Genomic DNA, 14118 nt, shown 5'->3' with positions numbered 1-14118 from the left:
GAGATAACTCAGTATTCAAGAGCACATGCTGCTCTTGCAGAGGAAGCCATGTTCAATACCCAGCACCCACATCACGCAGCTCTGAACCTGTAACTCCAGCTCTGGGGGATCAGATGCCCTCTTCTGGACTTCTCTGGCACCTGCACTCACACATGCACAAACCCACACACAGACATATATAATTAAAAATACAAATAAGACTTGCTCTATTTTTAATTTTTAAGAAAGAGTCTCAATATGTTGCCCTGGCTGGCCTCAAACTCACAGAGATGCACCTGTCTCTGCCTAAAGAGTACTTGTATTAAAAGTGAGTTCCACTATGGTCAGTCCTAAAAAAATAATAATAATAATTAAAAAAAAACTTTAAAAAACAAAAACAATAAACAAAACTCTGCAAACTTTTATATATCAGCCCTCTACTTCTGAAGGTAATAAAATCAGGACACAATAGAGAAGATCAGTGCGGTTATCTCCAACCTTCTCAACAGTGGTAAGTTTTTCTCCTAATGGAGCCCACGTTTTAAAATATATTTTATCAAAAAGATTATTTATGTTTTCCATCGTTGTTTATGAAGGGCACAGGAAATGGGCAATCAGACCAGACAATCTACACCATAAGAGCTAGCATGTTATGAAAGATTATGTAAGATTCCAATCACAAAGAGAAACTGAGTGAGCCAGGTGTATAGTGCATGTTTATCACCACGGTACAAGAGAGGAGCAAAGCGGAAGGGAGGAGTCAGTAGGTCAAGGTCATCCTCGACTACAAGTAGCAAGTTTGAGGCCATCTTAGGCTACATGATATCCTATCTGAGAGGGAAAAATGGGCAAGTAGATTGCTCAAAGATACAGACATACAACCATTTTCTGGCCTTTTTTTTTTAATACTGAAAACTGTACCTCTTTTCAATACTTGTTACCATTTCCAGATGAAAACATATTGTGGTAACTATCAGATTGTTTATGGCTACAAAGAACCAAAAAGACCTATAATACATCAGAACTGTACCTTTCATTGGAGGAAAGAACATGTCTATCTGTTGTGGTCAGGGGTAGCCAAGGAAATACAGAAAACTTCAGCCACTTCACAGTTGGGTTTCCTGTTAAAGGAACATCAAACTTAAGATGTCAAAGGATCGAACATGACAGTGTGCAAATAATACCTATAAGCTGTAAAATGAAATTAACCTTTTCCTTCCAGATTGCTCTGGGTCATGGTATTAATCACAGCAATAGGAAACAAACTAATGTAAGTCACTACAAAGAATCATCAGGAAGGTCTCTACAACACAAGTACAAGAGCATAAACCAGACATAGGACAACCACACACTAAGACCTGGAAGTGAGACTCCTGGAAGAGAACGCTAAATCAAGAGGCCCTGATCTTACGTCAACTGGGTGTTAGACAAATTGTGATGAAAAGGAAACTAGGCTGACCCTGAGTCTCCAAGAGGAATAGCTGGACTGATGATCCCATTTCATAAGCTGGTACCACCCATGACACCAGCCATGCATCATACCTGGCACAAACCTGATAAGAACTTGTGTTCAACAAGCACTCAATCTAGTGACAGCACCAACACCTGCCTACCTGGCTCAATACAGTCAGTGACACTTAAACCTGACCACACAGACTCAAAATCCTAAGCTAGTACGACGCAAATGAAACATTAAACTTTGTGCTGAGGCTTTCCAGTCTGACCACAACGTATCTTTGGAGCAAGAAAGAAGAGTCCATTGATCTTTCTGTCAACCGATCAAACACGTCCCCATCTATACACACCCACTGGCCCTGACAGTACGTCCATCTGCTGGAAATTCCTTTTGTCTTGGGAGAAATATCCTGTTAAAACTTCATGTTGTTGTGATAATTCTGAAAAGAAAATACATGAATTACTGTGTTATTAATTCCCCTGCTAAAATAAAATTATTCATTTTAAATTATTTTGTTTCCTCCCACTCTTTCAATGATTATTAACACAAAGAAAAACAAAAAAAGGCAATCTAGCTTGTTCTGTGAATACTGTATCTCCCAAAACAAGAAAAAAAATTACTGTTCACATAGATACATACACACACACAAATCTAATAAAGATTTTAAAGAGAATACACAGCAAAAAAAATTAACAAAATTGAATACAGAAAAACATTTACCAATTTGATCAGTTTGATAAGTGGCAGAACACAGAGTAGGAACTTCTGAAGGGAGAATAAAAAGTCCATCAAGAATGCCATCAATCTCGGCCTGTATTGCTGGCTCCACATTTGGACGGAGCTTAGACAAGAACTCTACTGCACCAAGGTCAATCATGTGCTGGACCGCTGGGGAATGCTACAGTAAGAGAAAAAGTCTTGAGAATAGCCGTGAACACAAAAATGTTCGAAACTTCATTTTCGACACACAGTCAACACATAGTTATTTTGGTACATCAAATATTCCATGTTTTGAAAAACAAATTCTGAGTCTCAGGGTAAACAACTTCCATGAATCAAACATAAGGTAAGGAAAGACAAAATTGAGAGAGAAATCTTAAGAGAGAGAAGCCAAGACTCTGAGCACTGAAAACACAAACTACAAATTCCTCTTTTATTTTTAAATGTTTGATTGTTAATATAGTGACCTTAGAAATTGGGTTTCATTACAACACTTTTATACATTCTCATCACTGCACTGTCTCCCCAACACACACACACACACACACACACACACTCCACTGGTTGACCCTTGTCTCTTATATATAGTTACTTTTCTCTACTGACACTTTATCCTATCCTTACTGTAAATCAAGATGCCAAAATCATTAGGATTCCTCCACAAGGACAGTGATTTAAAGGTATAAAAAAATTGAACTTATACTGACACTGATCCCTACAATTAAGTTACTCTTAAGGTAGGTAGAGGAACAAAACCCATTGTTTTTAATGGAATAGCTTATATCTGATGTTAATTAAACACATTTAAATGTGTTTCTTTTAATACTGAAACATCTAAATTAAACATTAAATATGAGAAAAATGAAGAAAAACAAGCAGCAAATAATCGGAAATAGAAGATACAATATCTTAGTAATTCTATTTCAGGGTACAGTACCACGTGAGATTAGGCTATTACAACAAGTGACGAGCAAGATCTGCCCAGGTGAACTAGAATTCATCACCTCTGCTTGTCTTCAAACTTATTTTAAATCTCAAGTATGGTTTTCCATAAATGCTGCATTTAATTTTGAGTCTGGTTGCTTTACTCCAAAACGTTACCTTAACCAATCTGCTTAACAAGGTCAGAACCTCTTCTTTCATTGGGACGGATGGGAAATTGAACCATTCGAGCAAATGGAGAAAAAGCAACCTTTCCTGAATCAGGTCAGCATCGCAGATCAAACTGTGCTCGATCTTGCACAGGATACTTTTGAGGGCGCGCTCCCTGATCTCCGCCAGCGGATGGCCTGTCAAAGAAGTTGGCACAAAGTAATTTCATCTCCAATTCTGAAGAGACGACCCACCCATAAGCTATTGTGAATGTGAGTGGTTTGCTCTGGGGTGAAACTAAGTGTTCTGGAGGCCGCGGGTGCCTCAGAAGCCACCGAGCACTACACAGTGTGTGCAGGCTGCTCTGGGCGGTGACCGCGCGACCACCACGCCAAGACCCGAGGGCTCCTCCGACCCTGGGCAACAGAGACAGTTACCAAGCTTCCTGATGAGCCCCGACAGAACCATCTCGTCGCCACCAGCTGCCGCCGCCGGAGAATTAAACAGTCGCGCCACAGCCTCCGGCCATAATTAATGTCCCCCGGAAACTCAACCGACAGGAACAGCAGTTCCGCGGTGTATGAGCTGGACACCCCTTGAGTAAAGAGCATTGGGTGAGATGTTCTCAATGCTTCTGTCAACACCTAAGGCTAAAATCTGTATAAGTTGCTACTGCTCATTTCCTAGATCGAAATCTTGGTTCTAAGAAGCCGGAATGAATAAAGGTGTCAAGAGGAGGTAGACGCCTCTTCCGCCAAAGTGCATGTCGGGAGTTGTAGTCCTAGCTCAGCGCTGCTCCCTGCAGGAGTTCCGGACACGCCCCATCGCTCCTTAATTCAGAGTTCCGGCCTTCAGGCGCGGGCTCTGAAGCGGGTACCTAGCTCCTGGCAGCTGTCCAAGACGCTGGTGCTCTCCTCTCCCTCCAAGAATTTGTTCAGGCCCTGACAATCTGAATATTTAGTTTCAAGAGCTTGGGTATTGTTTTGTAAAGCTGCCCTTCCAGTACTCTCCCTGATTACTAAATGACTCAAACTGTAAAGTGTAACTGCCAAGTTCTGCAGCGCTGGGATACCTGACCTCAAGTATAAATGCAAGGCACAAAAGGAGGAGAGGGGGAAGGAAACAAGAGCCTGGAAGAGGACAAAAGAAAAAGAAACTCAGCGGGAAGGTTCTATTTAGCCAAGCTGATTTTTCTAACATGCACTGTAATCAATCTCAACTAAAAGAAATTATAAACGATAGTAAGAGTGATGCCACAATTAAACTTATAGAATGATTCGCATTTTAGGGAGCATTTGGGGGGTACTGGTTTTTTCACTCTCCCTAAGAAGAGACTGACTGTCAATCAAGATAGAAAGATAGATAACCCATTCTTTTCATTTCTTTCTTTCTTTCTTCCTTCCTTCCTTCCTTCCTTCCTTTCTTTCTTGCAATTTAAAAATCCGAGGATAACCAACCCAAAGTCACACTGACTAGTAAGATTAAGAAACTAGGCTGAAGTTTCTTATCGCCATTAGAACAGTGCTGCTTGTGTGGGGGTGTTTCTTTCTGTTAGATTTTAAAAAAAAAAGTAAAACTTGAGTTGGATCTTGGATAAACAGAAAATGCATTAAGTCCAAAATGTAGGATGAAGGAATTCCTACCAGAGAAAACTGTACAGTTGCAAGGAAAATGATTTGGAGGAAATGTGCCAGATACAAAGAAAATGAGAAATTCAATGAGGTCAATTTACTTGTGAGGAAGAAAAGGACAGGAAGGTTGCTGCTTGTTTCTGGATATTTTCTGTTTGGACTTCTATTAGTTCCTCCCAACTTTGCTAGCCCCACAACAGCTGACCAGTACAACAGTTTCTGACTCCTAGCCCTTTGGCTTCGGGCAAAAGAGCAATTGGGTGGTTAATCAAGACTCTGCTTGTCTCTGCCTAAAATGTCTTGACCAAAATTTAAGTGTAGCTACCTTCCTCCACCTCTGGGCCAAAGCACCTCATGAATAATGTGCCAAGTGAACCAAAAAGTGGAAACTTCCGAAGGACATTACACCCCTTCAAAACTGAGCAGTTAACCCAAACACAAAAGACATGCTTGTGGGTTGGAAGGAAATGCACATGATCATATACAGAAATAATGGAAACAAGTTGTCAATGGTATTTCTAAGAGTCAGTCCTGGATGGTGAGTGATTAGGTAAAGAGTAATACTGTGGAGGAAATATCAACAAACACATGCTGCCTCATGCCCATTTGGAAAGGATAGTTATAAAAAGGTATAAAAAGGTTCATATTGCACTTACGTCCAATATGAACATTTTACTTTTCAAATGTTGTTGTTACTGATTTTATGTGGCTTAAGATAAGGTTATCCTTTCTCTAAAATGGTTGGAAGCAAAAGTGTTTATATTTTAGAATTTTTTTAAAATTTCAGAACATTAATCTACACGTAATGAGATAGCTTAGGCATGGGAATCAAGTCTAATGAGCAAATATGTTTATTGCATATGTATTTTCTGAGCACAGTCTAAACTTTTGTATGTTGTCTTGTGTCTGTATGCCTATCTCTGTATCTTTGTCTGTGTCTGTATGTGTCAACAGGTTTCAAAGGAGGACAGAAGAGGCTCCATCCAATCTGCTGGAGCTGGACATGCTGAGCTTTCTGCTGTGGGTGCTGGGATCAGAACTCAGTAAGCAGTGAGAAGTAAGCACTCTTAACCACCGAGCCAACTCTCCATCCTTATAGAACCATGAAACAAAGAAGTTTATGGTGTACAACTTTCCACTTTTAATATAATATCTGTACCCAAAAGTGTTCAGGTTTTGGAGAATTAGGGATTTCTAATTTTTGAATTAAGAGTGTTCATCTTGAATGGTTTTTATAATTAGGCAAATGTATTAAGTACTATTTACTGCATTCAAACCAAAGAAATCTGCCTAGAATTTTTCTGTTGACCTAAGTATTGATATGATCATTTTCCTTCAAAGAATCGACCTTCAGTTTCTGAAGTCTGCTGTGAAGTGATTCTCAATTCCCACAGTCGTAGAACAAATTCTTCCCATTCACTATTGTGGCCAGAGCCGAGAGTATGTTTGGCTGCAGAAAAGGCTCACCTCCAGTGCCTTCTAATGTGAAAAGAGGGTGAGACTGGGTCTTAATAAAATCAGTGAAATCAATGTCGTCCTCCCTCAGCATATCTGAAAGCTGATCAGAGATAGGCTGGCTATGGTCCTTTGACTGACTCTTCGGGGTTTGCTCAAAGGACAGACATAGGTACCCAGGCGAGGGAAAGGGTATGGTCAAAGCTTGAAGGTCAGAGAAGTTAACTTGGTTCAGGAGGGTGTGAATTCCAGGCACCTCAGGTAGAGTGTCTTTAAAATATCTTATCCATGAGCTGGTGGGGATTCTTCTGTTCGATCTAGATGGAAATCTCAAATACCCAAAGAAGAGCTTCTTTGGTGTTGGTGGTTCTGGGCCCTTGAGTTCCAAGGACTTCAAAAACAGGGCTGTAGATCATCTTAACTAGCCATAACCAGGCAATATTTCCAGTGAAAGAAAATGAATGCATTCTTTTCTCGTTTCTTCATATGAATAACATTGTTGGCTTCAGGAGAATATCCTTCTCCAACCTCCAACAATTAATTGGAACCCTAATATATGAAAAAAAATATATGAAAAAAGGAAACAATAAAGATTCCTAAACAAAAGAAGCTCAATCCAACAGATATGTAGAAGGGATTCCTTGTCTCTCTGGCAAGCTTATGTTCTGTGTGTCTTTCAAAAAGTTACCCAAATGCCAGCCTGTGTTATTTAAGAATAAAGGTCACAATTTATTAATAATACTGGCTGCTAAGAAGGAAAATGGTTGAAACCCAAAGTTTCATTCCCCATTTATGAATTATCCAAATCAAGCACCGTAAATTCATGCCATGAATTCACACAATATTTAATTTTTAAAAGCAGCATAAAATTCTAGCTTAACTTCCCAACACAAAAATAGAAAGCTGATAAATATTTTATGCCATTTTGAACTGGAAGTGTTGGAACAAAATATGATTACATTTCCAAAAGCAGAGCCACATGGATTTGATTCTTGCTTCCATTGTACAGATAGTACAAATGCTTCTGAAGTATAGAAATAAAAAACAATTCAACCATAATTAACAATCTATCTGAACCAGTGCATCAGTACAATTCTTTGGAAACAAATGGGATAACTAAGTATCCACATGGGAAGGAATGTGTAGTCATACCTTACGCTGTGGTGATATATATAGTGTTTATGATTTATTATAGCCACTGGAGATCAAAATAGCAAAGCAGCCATACTAATTGCCTTAGAAACCAGGCTCACATCTTTAATCCCAGGATTCAGGATTAAGAGGTAGACAGATCTCTGTTAGTTCAAGGCCACACTGACTGCATGAAATTAATCCAGTTCTAAAAGAAACAGCTAACACAAAGGTGATCTCAGGATATGGGATCACATGCCTTTAATCCCAGCACTAGGGAGGTAGAGACAGGAGGATACCACTGGGCAGAGAAAGGAATATAAGAAGGAGGAGATAGGATTACCATAGAGGTAGATCTACTGGCTTGGCTTCTTTGCTTCTCTGATCTTCATCTTGAAGCCTGGGCCCCAATATCAGTCTCTGGTTCATTTATTTTTTTGTGCTACAAAACAATCTGTGAATAACTGTCCAGGGTGTGTCAAAGAACTAACTGTATGAGAAATATCAGCTATAAATACTTATGATTGTGAACTAAGAATTGTTTTCTTATATATAGCATCAAAAATCACAAGTAATGAACTGACTGGTCATCAAAAAATTTGTGTTTATGAGGACATTACCATGAAATTAAAAGATAGTCCACAGAGCATGAGAAAACATTTGCAGATCATATATGTCATAGAGATCTAGTGTCCTGGATTTATTTTCAAATTCTTAAAACTTAACAATAAAATTAACTCAACAAGAAGTCAACCTAAAAATAGGATAAAAATAGGATAAAGATCAGGACAGACCTTTCTCCAAGAAGATACATAAATGACCAACAAATGCATGGAGAGACCCCAACATGAGCCAACAAAACAGAATTATACTTTCAGAAAATGAGACACATAGTATTGCTGGTGAGCATTTGGAGAAACTGGAAACCTCAGACATTCCTTTTGGAAGTATAAAGTCAGGAGGATTATGGAAAAGTAGTCCAAAATGTAAACCTAGAATTGCCATGCAGCCTAGAAATTCTACTCCTGAGTATACACAAGCACTCCTTGTCTGTCTTTTTATGTCTTAGACTCAAGGTAATTCATAAATTCTAAATTTCACATTGTTAGGAGAAGCATGATGAAATATCATACTGCCCTGCTCCATCTCACTCAAGATGTGAGGCACCCCTTTGTCTACCAGCTCCAGACCATGTATGCTGCCTTGGTTATAAGACAAATTATTGTGGTATCACATTCTTGTGGTCAAGTAACCTTATATAACAGCCTAACACTGTCACAAAGTCTGTGCCATTCACCTCATGTCATTTTGTCACTTGTGTGTGAACTGTGTCCATTCACATCATCATAATGAGCGTGAGTACATTCAGGGAGTATTATGAGAGAGACCACATCCACATAATTCCTGGAATAAATTGCCATAATCAATGTTTTATTACTTTTGCTAATTTATTGCTGGTCCCTGTTTATGAGTTAGTTTATCAGTTATTTAGAGATATCAAAGCTACAGCAGAAAGAGCCCTGGCACAAATAGGAGTCAGTATTGTCTGAAGTTTCAGGCCTCCACTGAAGGGCTTCCAATGAGTTGCTCACAGATCAGGGGGGACTACTGCATACCAGAGAGAAAGGGAAACAGACATTTTTTTCAACATTACTGTTTACAAAACTGAAAACAATATCTATTAATTAACAAGATAAAATATAGATTGCCTTCCCAAAGGGATTTTATTCAGGTGCTTAACATAGCAGGGACCAATGCTATGTTTTGGGGAAAAAGAAGTCATGAAAGTCTAGCTGTTGTACTTCCACTCATAGGTATATGGGTCAACTCAAGCTTATGTCCCATACACTGGGTGGCTTAAACAAAGAATATTTTCCAAGTTCTGGAAGCTGAGAAGTACCAGAGAAGGCACTGAAAATTCCGTTTCAGTGAGAGTGACCTTCCTTCAGAGCATGTCCAGAAAGAGAGAGACCTTTGGTGACTCTTCTTAATGTTACCTTTGTGACCTCATTGTACTGTAACTAACTCCTCTGTGCCCCTGTGTAAAGACAGATCTAGTAGGGATTAGGAGTTTAAGATGTGAAGTTGGAGATTATAGATAAACTGATCTCAGTTCATAACAATTTTGAATATCTAGAAAAGGCAAACTCAGAAATCCTGAAAGCAAAATTGTTGGCTGCTAAGGGGTGGGTGTGCAGTGAGGACAAGGAGTGAGGACACTGCCCTCGTTTTTATTTTTATTTTTATTTTTTATTTTTTTGCTTGGAGGGAGTGCTCAGGAACTAGGCAAGTGATGAACACAGCAGTGTGGCTGTTGGAGATGCTAGTGGGTCAGAGAAGAGCAATTTCTGACTAGGATGTGGAGGACTTGCAAATCTCTTACTCCATTGATGGAAATATGGAAGGTTGTAGCTATTTTTAAGACAGTCGAAAGATCCTTGAGAGGCAATCTAGTATTACTAGTTCCAGAATCTAGTGTAAGACCCCCATGCCCAATTTCCACTGCTAGGTATGTTTCATCAAAAGGAAATCATATGTAGTCATGAAACCTATATACAAGTTGTAATAGTGGAATTATTCATAAGATCCTGAAGGGGAGAACAAGCAAATGTTTGTTGATTCATGAATCTATAAGCAATGGATGGGTAGAAAGAATAAATTATATTTATACAACAAGTATCGTACAATTTTAACAGTTAAGTAGGTTCCAGTTATGGTGGTGCAAACATTTAATCCCAGCACTCACAAAGCAGACCTGTGTGAGTTTGAGACCATCCTACTCTATGTAGTGAGTTCCAGGACTGCTAGGGCTACATATTGACCTGCCTCAAGAAAAAAAAGATGAATGAGGAACTGATATATAGTAAGTGAAAAGATCATGCTAAGTAAAGAAGCCAATTATAAAATCCTATATATTTGATTGAGAAGACTACTCAATAGGTAAAGTATTTGCCATGAAAGCCTGAGGATCTGAGTTCAAATTCCCCAGTACCTATGTAAAAAGTCAGGTGCCCTGGAGTTCACTTGTGACCACAGCATTGGAGGATTAGAGATGCTGACCCTTGGCTTGCTGGCCAGTCAGCCTAACCAAATCAATAACTCCAAATTCGGTGAGAGACCCTGTCTTTAAAAATGATGTGGAATGTTACTGGAGAAGACACTCAATGCTGACCTCTGGCCTACAAAACACACACTCATGCTTTGACCTCTGGCCTACAAAACACATATTCATGAATACACACATACCACCGCATTCGATTACGTGTTGTGAAATGACCAGTTAGGCAAATGAATAAAAACAGAGTATTTTGTTTTTTGGATTGGATTCTGGAAATAGAGTGACACTTACTAAGAGGAAGAATTTCTTCTGAAATGAAGATTTCTCAAATTGCACCATTAAACTTTGAACTTCAAGTTGAAGGATTGCCTAGTGTGGTGATATGTTTATGATTTATTAAAGCTTGCCTGAGGATTAAGAAAACAAAGTCGTCCACAAGCTAGGCACACATCTTTTTAAAATCTTTTTTTTATTTAAATCAGAAACAAGCTTGCTTCACATGTCAATCCCAGCTCCCTCCCCCCAACCGCCTAGAATCCCCAAACCCCCCAGCCCCCCACCCAATCCCCACTTTGCTCTCCAGGGAGGGTGAAACCTTCCATAGGGGATCTCCAGAGTCTGTCATTTCATCCAAGGCAGGGCCTAGGCCCTCCCCCATGTGTCCAGGCTGAGAGAGCATCCCTCAATGTGGGATGGGCTCCCAAAGTCCATTTGTATGCCAGGTTTAAATACTGATCTACTACCCCAGGCCCCAGAGATTGCCGAGGCCTCCTCACTGACACCCAAATTTAGGGGGTCTGCATCAATCCCATCAGGCACACACCTTTAATCCCAGTAGCCAGAAGCTAGGAGGTGGTAGTACACAAATTTAATCCTAGGATTCAGGATTAAGAGGTATATGGATCTCCAGTCCTAAAGAGAAACAGCATGATCTCAGCACTTGGGATCACACACCTTTAATCGCAGCATTAGGGAAATGTATAAGACAGAAGCAGGGTCTCAATATCAGGCATTCATTCTCCAGCCATATTGATGATAGGAAGACATTCAGACTTAGGATTCTACAGCCACACTGAGGAGAGGCCATGTATATTCAAAGTAATATTGTTGTCATGTTCAGCCATTTTTCAGCATGTAAAGTCACATAACCTAATCATGACAGTTACAGTGTACAGATATATTATTCTAGGCAGGAGTTATTCCAGAATGAAATGAATCGAAAGAAGCATTCTTTAGCAGCCTAACACACAGATGGGTTTTCCTATGACAGTTGCATGGCTTTTACGCTAGTAGTATCTTCTGCCCCATTTTCAACAATAACTGACCTTCACTTATGCTTCAACTCCATGTAATCTCTGCAGTTAAATTAAGACCCTGACTCTGACTTTGAGCCTGCTGAGTTTGCAAGTAAAATGCAGTTCTAGTCATTTCTATAGAATGTTCTTTGTTACTGTAGATAATTTTCTGTGTTACCTGGATTTGAAATTCAGGATTGTCCAAGGGTGGTGGAGAGAAATGGTTAATTGGTTAATCTAAAATGCAGCTAAGAGAACCTTGGCAATTTTTTTAAAGTGTCATAAGTCTTGTATTAATTTGTGAAAGTAATCTTGTATGTCACTCTGATAGATTGAAACAGTCATATTATGTTAACTTTCAAATGACAAAAAGGAGTCTCGGGATCCTCCTCTCCTAGAGCCAATAACCATAATCTAATAATGTTTTTTATTTACAGCAGTTTCAGATACCACATAGGCCCAAAAAGTTTGGCCCTCAAAAGACCTATATCTCTAAGTACTTGAAGACTTCCTGATCCTTTTCTTTTCTTTCCTTTTCTTTTCTTCTCTTTTCAGGCTAGCTTCAAACTCATAATGTAGCTGAGTATGACCTTGAACTCCTGGTCCTCCTATATACCTCCAATTATTCGCGTTAATATTGTAGGTGTGCAAAGCCATGCATGCTGAAGACTGAACCCAAGACCTTGTCAATGTTAGGCAAGCAGTTTGCCAACTGAGCGACATTCCCAACCCACTCTTCATAGGTAGATGCTCTGTGATGAATGGTGAGTTAATATTCTAATTGGATAAACAAATAGGCTGCCTATTGATAGCTCACAGCACAATATAATTCTGCTTTGAAGTCCATCACACTTCCAGTTTTACATTTATTCATAGAGCTTACATTTTAATGTGTGTGTGTTTGTGTGTGTGTGTGTGTGTGTGTGTGTGTGTGTGTGTGTGTGTGTATTCAGTACTCCAATGAATGCAAAAGGCAACTTGGAGAAGTTATTCTCTCCATCCATTTTTTTTATCCCAGGCATCATACTCAGGTCATTGGCAGTAAGTCCTTTCCCTGCTGATCCTTCTTGCCAGCCCTAGTGTCTCTTCTTAAAAAAAGACTAATACACACAAAAAAAGACTAATACACCCCTAAGAGTTTGACTTTCATGACCTCCTAGGTTCCCAAGGGCTCACCTCCATGTAGCCATCCTATGAGTGTTGGACCTTTAACATATGAATTTGAGGTAGGGCACAAGCTGGAATGAAAAAGAGAAAAACTGTCTAGACATTTCTCCAAAGGCATTATACAAATAGCAAATAAGCACACAAAGAGATGTTATTATTATACACGATGAGTCATTAGAGAAATGTACACCAAAGCCACAATAAACATCTGGAGAAAGAGCTCAGTGGTACAGTGCTTGCATGTGTAAGGCCCTGGGTTGCCTCCCCAGCACCACAGTATGTCAGCATTTTACACCCACTAGAAGTCAACCATCAAAATAAACACAAAATGACAAGTGTTAGCAATTATATAGAGAAATTGGAAGACAGGGCTACTTTTGAAGAGGGTGTAAGATGGTGTAGCCACTATGGAAAGAAATATGGTTACCTCTCAAAAGTATAAACATATAATTATCATTTGATTTAGTAATATCATTTCTGGGTATATACTCAAAAGGATTGAAGGCAATAACTTAAGTGGATACTTGTAAACCTTTGTTCCCAGCAGTATTATTCAAATAGCTGCATGTAGAAGAAATGCAGTTGTCCATTGGCAGACAGATGAGTGAATAAACAAAATGTAGCTTGTATATATAATGAAATATTATTCAGCCTTAAAATTGAATTCTGGCAATGCTACAGTGTCAATAAACCTTCACTATGTTATGATAAGTAGAATTGCCTCTCACAAAATAACAAGTTCTGTGGTTCTGATGAGATTAGAAGATAGAAACTGGTAAAGAAAGTTTGGACAAATATCTCAAAAGATTCTTGTCCTCGGCAAGAAATAGAGAATGCCCTTGGTTCTGCCCTGACTTGAAGCCAGGAAGGCCAGAAGGGGCCTCAGATTCTTGTTCTGGATCCTTCTCTTCTTCTGTTTTTACTCTTCCTGAATGAGCCTTACTGCTCCAAAGCCATATGTTAGGCTGTGACTGAAATTGAGAGGTACCTGGACACCTCTTGAATGAACCAACTGAAGTGAACATCTCCCCATACCTCAACCCAATTTCTGCTATAAGACCTATAACAGCCCTCAGAAAAGCAATTCATTAGTACCCCATTTGTAGAGAGCCACTCCAGCTACACAGCAACTCT

The 14118-nt window shown here is 39.3% G+C and overlaps 1 protein-coding gene and 1 long non-coding RNA gene across 3 annotated transcripts in view; one reads left to right on the top strand and one right to left on the bottom strand.

Moving 5' to 3' along the window:
- The window catches only part of Rttn (rotatin), a 125987-nt gene extending 122188 nt beyond the window's left edge, over window positions 1-3799 (bottom strand). For both annotated transcript variants that reach the window (XM_005065388.4, XM_040757815.1), the window contains exons 1-5: window positions 3685-3799; window positions 3257-3444; window positions 2156-2333; window positions 1785-1874; window positions 1010-1100 (exon numbers count right to left, since the gene is read on the bottom strand). In XM_005065388.4, coding sequence (XP_005065445.2) covers window positions 1010-1100; window positions 1785-1874; window positions 2156-2333; window positions 3257-3444; window positions 3685-3715 — 578 coding nt within the window. In that variant the 5' untranslated portion in view covers window positions 3716-3799. The remainder of the gene's footprint in view (window positions 1-1009; window positions 1101-1784; window positions 1875-2155; window positions 2334-3256; window positions 3445-3684) is intronic.
- On the top strand, window positions 3775-6395 carry LOC121144326. The gene is made up of 3 exons (XR_005881660.1): window positions 3775-3861; window positions 5833-5935; window positions 6220-6395. It is a non-coding gene; the product is annotated as an uncharacterized LOC121144326 (long non-coding RNA).
- The last annotated feature ends 7723 nt before the right edge of the window (window positions 6396-14118 follow it).

The sequence above is a fragment of the Mesocricetus auratus genome, unplaced genomic scaffold, assembly GCF_017639785.1.
Source record: "Mesocricetus auratus isolate SY011 unplaced genomic scaffold, BCM_Maur_2.0 Super-Scaffold_100015, whole genome shotgun sequence".
Classification (NCBI taxonomy): domain Eukaryota; kingdom Metazoa; phylum Chordata; class Mammalia; order Rodentia; family Cricetidae; genus Mesocricetus; species Mesocricetus auratus.
Note: the sequence above shows the minus strand (reverse complement) of the source record. Positions and strands in the feature narration are given on the sequence as shown.